We start from the raw sequence: 6,694 nt of genomic DNA, 5'->3' as shown, positions 1-6,694 counted from the left end.
AAGTCCGAGATGGAGCCGAACCGAGAACGCGAGCTGGAGGCGGGGCTGGCCGGACAGCTCGGGTGACAGGTGGGTGTGTGGGCGCCTGCAGGAGGCTGGGTTGAGAGAGAGGGACTTTGGGGAAAAGGGGTGAGGAAAGGGGAGGTGCCAGAGAAAGCCGTGGGTCATTCTGTCACTCTCTTCACGACCCGTCTCTCTCCCTCTCGCCCCTCCCCATCCCACCTCACTCCCTCTCTGTCTTCTCCAAGCATCCTCTCTGTACGCGCGCACCCGCGCCTCCCTCGCACTTCCCCGCGCCTAAGGGGACCTCTTCGGGGACCGGCTCCATCTGGCCTCCCAGCGCAGCCGCGTCCCAGAGCCAGTTAAGCTGAGCCGGCAGCATGTGGAACGCGACGCCGAGCGAGGAGACCGGGTCCAACTTCACGCCGGCGGACCTGGGCTGGGACGGTGCCCCCGGCAACGACTCGCTGGCGGACGAGCTACTCTTCCCCGCGCCGCTGCTGGCCGGCGTCACCGCTACCTGCGTGGCGCTCTTCGTGGTGGGCATCGCTGGCAACCTGCTCACCATGCTGGTGGTGTCGCGCTTCCGCGAGCTGCGCACTACCACCAATCTCTACCTGTCCAGCATGGCCTTCTCCGACCTGCTCATCTTCCTCTGCATGCCCCTCGACCTCTTCCGCCTCTGGCAGTACCGGCCCTGGAACTTCGGCGACCTGCTCTGCAAACTCTTCCAGTTCGTCAGCGAGAGCTGCACCTACGCCACGGTGCTCACCATCACCGCGCTGAGCGTCGAGCGCTACTTCGCCATCTGCTTCCCGCTGCGCGCCAAGGTGGTGGTCACCAAGGGCCGAGTGAAGCTGGTCATCCTGGTCATCTGGGCCTTGGCCTTCTGCAGCGCCGGGCCCATCTTCGTGCTAGTCGGGGTGGAGCACGAGAACGGCACTGACCCTCGGGACACCAACGAGTGCCGCGCCACCGAGTTCGCGGTGCGCTCCGGACTGCTCACCGTCATGGTGTGGGTGTCCAGCGTCTTCTTCTTTCTGCCCGTCTTCTGCCTCACGGTCCTCTACAGTCTCATCGGCAGGAAGCTGTGGCGGAGGCGGCGCGGCGACGCGGCGGTGGGAGCCTCGCTCAGAGACAAGAACCACAAGCAAACCGTGAAAATGCTGGGTAGGTCGCGGGTGCCCTCGGGCTTTCTCTCCCGGGTCCCCTCCTTTCCCCGTGCCTTCCCCCTTCTCCCCAGTCTCTGTCTCTCTCTCTCTCCTGTCGCTCTCAGTCTCTGACTTTCTGCATGTCTCTCAATTACTCTCTTTTCCTGTCCACGTCCCCCCCCTTACTTTGTCACTATCCTGATTCTCTCTTTTGATCTCTACCCGTCTGTGTCTCTTTCTGTGTCTTCTTTCTCTTTCATGGAGAAATGCCCCCACCTTTTTATTTCCCTAAAATGAATTTTATATCAGCCTAGAAACTTGCTTCAAAAGACATTTTATAAAAGTCTATTGTGGTCTTCGAGGGTTAAAAGTGAGGTTAAGCTTCCCACCTCAAATAGAATTTGTGGATATCTAAGTTACATTAAGAAAAGCAGGCATTGGATCTAGATAATATTCAGTGGCAAATTTAACCAAAGATATGATCAATTTGGGTAATTCTGTTAGAGCTGATTTGTTTTTCTTTCAATATTGTGATTTGTTTTCAGATAATTTCATCAATTCTGTTTACCCTGCTACTGTTTATACAGCTTTGTGAGGAAGTCAGTGACAAATCAGTGGGGTCTCTATTTGTTTTCATAATTTCCAGTACGATAGACCACGATAAGGTAAGAGTAAGACAAACAAGGGTCCAACAAAAGAAAAGGAGACTTTGTGGAATCCGACAGAACTTATTACCCCCTTCCCAAATGGCACTGCAGATACATCTGGGTGCAATGTCACAACTAAAGTGTGCTGAATATTTATGGTATGAATTCAACTTCTTTAACCGTATGTTTGGTACAAGTGAAGCAATACGAAATATGTTCATATCCAAGCAAAATATTAATTCTACACACTTTTTCAGAACCAGAGCCTGTATATTTTATTGTTCAGATATTATAGTCAATATTTCATACTCCTTGACATATTTAATGCTTCTTAGAAGTGATTCCAGGATGATTTGATATTTGCAATTTTACAATTCCTGGATCCTGCATATTAAAGTGATATAGTTTATTCAAGGAATGTCAAAGATTTTATTTTCTAGACTGTGATTCTCATGTGACTCATACATTGTAAACCTGCAAATGTCCTCCAGGGGACTCTAAGCTCTCATCTATGAGATTCACACTGCTACCATGGCAGTCAAATTGCTACTATGCAACTTAGTTTTAAGGGTAAGTGGAATAATTTCCTCTAATTTTATTTTTTAAGCCATTAATTTTCTTACTGGTGTCTCAACACCAATGTTAATTTTCTTCTCCATTGACAATTTGAAGGAGATCACTAAAGTAGTACAGGAACTAAAATACTATTTTTTGTGATTTTTCCTTCTTTGATTTCTGAATTTTAAAACCTTAGTCTAAAAATTTACAAGTCTTGAAAAATCATCTTACATAGGCAAAATGAAGAGTTGCGTGGATGATAATTAATGTTAGTTGGTTTAATGGCATTTCGTGCTTTACTTATGTCTACTGTAGGTAGCATAGAATCATCCATCTCAGTGGTTCTTAATCCTGACTGCACATTCTGTCTTCTGTGAAACTTAAAAAAGAAAAGAAAAAAAAAGAAAAAGCAAGTACCCTGGTCTCCTTCTTAAACATTTTAATTTAGTGGATCCGTACTATATCCAAGGAATCTGCATTGCTTAAAAAAAGTGCCCCAGGAAACTGATACACAGCTATGGTTGAGTAGAACCACTTTACCTCATATGTTTGTGTTGTGTCTAACACATGTAAAGAGGTGGACTATTGTGAATAAATGGCCTCATCAGTTGAGTCAATATGTCAACTCAATCGCAAAAATCACTGAAATAGTTGTTAAATAGAAATGACTGGGAAGCTCAGTAAAAATTGTTAAACTTTTGGTCCAGACAGACTCAATCTTTGTTATAATAAAATGTAGGAACGGGTAAAAGCAGAACATAGTAGTTTTTCTTAAGTCAATGGGCATAATACATAATCAGAACAAACTAAGTCTTAAAAATAGAATGTGATTTGCTGTGACATTTCTTGACCTGATGATCTCTCTCCCATTGTCCTTTTAGCTGTAGTGGTGTTTGCCTTCATCCTCTGTTGGCTGCCCTTCCACGTAGGGCGCTATTTATTTTCCAAATCTTTTGAGCCTGGATCCCTGGAGATTGCTCAGATCAGTCAATACTGCAACCTCGTGTCCTTTGTCCTCTTCTACCTCAGTGCTGCCATCAACCCCATTCTGTACAACATCATGTCCAAGAAGTACCGGGTGGCGTTGTTCAAACTTCTGGGATTCGAACCGTTCTCCCAGAGAAAGCTCTCCACTCTGAAGGATGAAAGTTCTCGGGCCTGGACAGAATCTAGTATTAATACATGACCTGGCACATTGCTGAGCACAGTCACTGCTTATTATTCTAAACCGGAAGCCATAGCACAGCAGAACTTCGGAGGAAGCTGAAGGTTAATTTTGGAATTAGGGACCCATAGATCTGGAAACAATTGGGAGGAAAGAAAAGACATAATTTGTAGGGTGTGAGCAGTTTGATTTGATTGCACACTCATCAGTGCTCTCATAAACTATTTCTGCATATTCACTGCCTATGATTTTGCATTCTACTGCTGGTGCTGGTGAGGGCTTTGCAAATCAGAGAAAGAAAGAAAAGCAGAGTGGGCAGTGAAGGCAGTTCTTGCTGGGTAAATCTGATTTAGATTTGCTTTGCTTTTTCATAATGGTTGAAATTATTTGGTTAAAAGAATGACATTAAAATAAAAATTTTAAAACCTGACTTTTAAAAACCAACAATTTTCATAAAGCTCTAGAACAGTATCATCTAAGGGAAATATAATGTAAGGCACATAAGTAATCAATATAACAACTATTAATGAGAAATTTACTTTCCTTTTTCAACACCAAGTCTTTGAAATCTGGCATATCTTTCACATTTACAGAACCCCTCGATCTGTACACTAAGTTTTCATCAGTAATACTCGATGCACTTAGATTTCATGAAATTTACAGATGAAAAAGTAGATTCAACAACCTCAGTTGTCTAAATACACTTAAAAGCTTTCCAACAACTAAAACAACTGTAAGTTTTAAACTCTAAATTAATTAAAATTAAAAATTCAGTTCTTCAGTGTTCAGTAGCCACATGTAGCTTGAGGTTACCACATTGAATAATGCAGCTTTAGAGTATACTCAAAATTATTATTCACCTTATATAAAATGTTTAAAAATAAATATCCTTCCCCTGAAACGTTTTTACAGTGAAATTAGCATAGCAGAATTTTAGAGTGACGAATCCTAAAAATCACACCTAAATGTCCTAATCTTCATGCTTGGAAGAGAATGGCTATGAAACATGTAAGATACATTTTTAAATTAAGTTGAATTATATGTGTTAATAGTCAGGAAATGAAACTTTATAAAAATTATAGGTAATCATAAACTGCCTTATTTGGCTTAACACAAATACTTAAGCCAATCATAAGTCTTTGATTTGTAAATAAAGGAATAATTTATAACTCTCTGGCAAGCTTACAGGAAATTGACTGGACATAGAAATGTTTCAAACAGTGAAAGCAGGCCCACGGGAAAAATGAAATCCTCTAAATACTACTGCTTGTTGATATTCAAAACTTTAAAAAATCTTATAGACATTTATTTCAAAATGTCTATTCCATGTCCTGTCTTCAAATTAGTTTTTTCTGTTTACATCTCTCTGTTTATCTGATAGATATGTTCACTGGGATTTCTAGCCTCTCTGTCATAATTATGAATGAGTAGACATCTTCAACTAAATGTTTTACATTTTGGTTATAAATATAAAATTTTCATTTCTATTGACTTTGCTCCCTGTATAGTCAACCCTTTGCATATTAAATATATTATTTCAAAAATGATTTTGGCATAATCCTATGCACTAATAAGTCATATAAGCAGTTCCTACATGAAGTTATTGGTTCTAAACTATGGAATTGATTGAGCCATTTAGGAAAATTACTGCCATGATTGTTTTTCTCCCATCAAAAGGAAAGATTATCATGCCAGAATAATTGATTGACTATTTATTTTGGAAACATCAAAACATAATCATAATTAGAATTATTTCTCTAGAAAATTATTTCTGAAATTCGTTTACACACTGAAACTGCACCATCAATTTGGTCCTAAACGCAGAACTTTAGCAAGTTGATTATTCAGTTAATTCTTAGGAGTGCATCAATATTTTTAAAAGGCACATTGACTCATTTAAGTACATGGGAAATTAGGGCATTTAGCATTATTGTCTTGGATAATGTCCAGTAAATTCCAAAGAGGTAATTCAGTTTCCTGAAGCCTTAGAGTTTTTGTCTACAGATATATCCTACTTGAGAGGAAACAAACAAAAAAAGCTGACCTCCATCACACAGTTGATTGTTTTGAAGAAAAACAAACCCAACTTTTAATCAGTTGCTTAAGCTGTTCAATGGTCCCCTTTTCTCTTGTGGGTTCATGTCTAGTCTCGGCCTAACTCACTTCCAGGGAATAGTTTACATAGCAGGGATCACTACTGTCCTTCACTGGTATTAATCTGGGAATTCAGAGAATATGTTTAGAGAAAGGGAGCTTTAATTTGTCCTCCAGTTCCATTGCCTTTTATTGTTTGTAACTTCTTTATGTTATCATATTCCATAAATCATTTAAGACTCGGGGAAGAGGAACTTAAAATTAGGAAAATTGTTTCTAAAAGTCCATGATTTCACAAGCATTTAGAATGTGCCTGGTATGTTCTAAATTCTATCAGTTAATAAGCCAAGGATTTTATCCTTAATCACCTCACAATCACTCATGTGTTATGTTGCAGTAAGTAACCGATAAATATCTTTAAATCATGAAGTAAACATCTCTGTTTGACACTGGATCAAATTGCTCCTCAGCATTTCAAGGAGCTGTCATCCCACTGTGTTGTTGGGTATTTGGCTCAAAATCAATTTGAAATGAACTGTTCCTATTTGAACCAGTCAAATTTGTAGAAACAGTTAATATATCTGCTAGTGGTAATTACATTCATTACATTCTTCATTAATTTAGGGAAAGTAAGGAATCTTTTTGAAATCCAACTGTTTCCCTTTTCCTGGTTATCTAGCAATGAGATTTCTGTGGCTGCATCTTACACTACGCCACAAAATCAGGGATCAGATCGTTTTAATTATAACAGGAAATAATTGTTATATAAGCAAGAACTTTTTAATAATTGCTTTAAGAAAAACATTCATTGCCATGAGTTATTTAAAATTGGAAGTTTTGCAGTAAATAGATTTAGAAACACTTCCAGTGCCTGGCCACACCTTGAAAACCACGTTATAGTTAACTTTTTATTGCAATGAAGGTTGTTGTGATGGGATTTGACTTGAAATACCAGCTTTTCACGCTAATGCTTTCATTAAGAACCTGAAATCATTATAATTTATAATTTTTAGTTCAATGTTGACAGTTTTAGTGATTTTTTCACTTCTTTTATTTATCCACATACTTGAATTTAGTAT

The 6,694-nt window shown here is 39.9% G+C and overlaps 1 protein-coding gene across 1 annotated transcript; it reads left to right on the top strand.

Moving 5' to 3' along the window:
- The first annotated feature begins 337 nt into the window (after window positions 1-337).
- GHSR (growth hormone secretagogue receptor) lies at window positions 338-5,395 on the top strand. Its single transcript, XM_012640192.1, has 2 exons — window positions 338-1,170; window positions 3,238-5,395. The coding sequence occupies exons 1-2, from the start codon at window positions 381-383 to the stop codon at window positions 3,540-3,542; spliced, it is 1,095 nt and encodes a 364-aa protein (XP_012495646.1). The 5' UTR covers window positions 338-380; the 3' UTR covers window positions 3,543-5,395.
- The last annotated feature ends 1,299 nt before the right edge of the window (window positions 5,396-6,694 follow it).

Source organism: Propithecus coquereli, unplaced genomic scaffold, assembly GCF_000956105.1.
Source record: "Propithecus coquereli isolate 6110/MARCELLA unplaced genomic scaffold, Pcoq_1.0 Scaffold15, whole genome shotgun sequence".
NCBI classification, from domain to species: Eukaryota; Metazoa; Chordata; class Mammalia; order Primates; family Indriidae; genus Propithecus; species Propithecus coquereli.
This window is presented reverse-complemented; position numbering and strand designations above follow the sequence as displayed.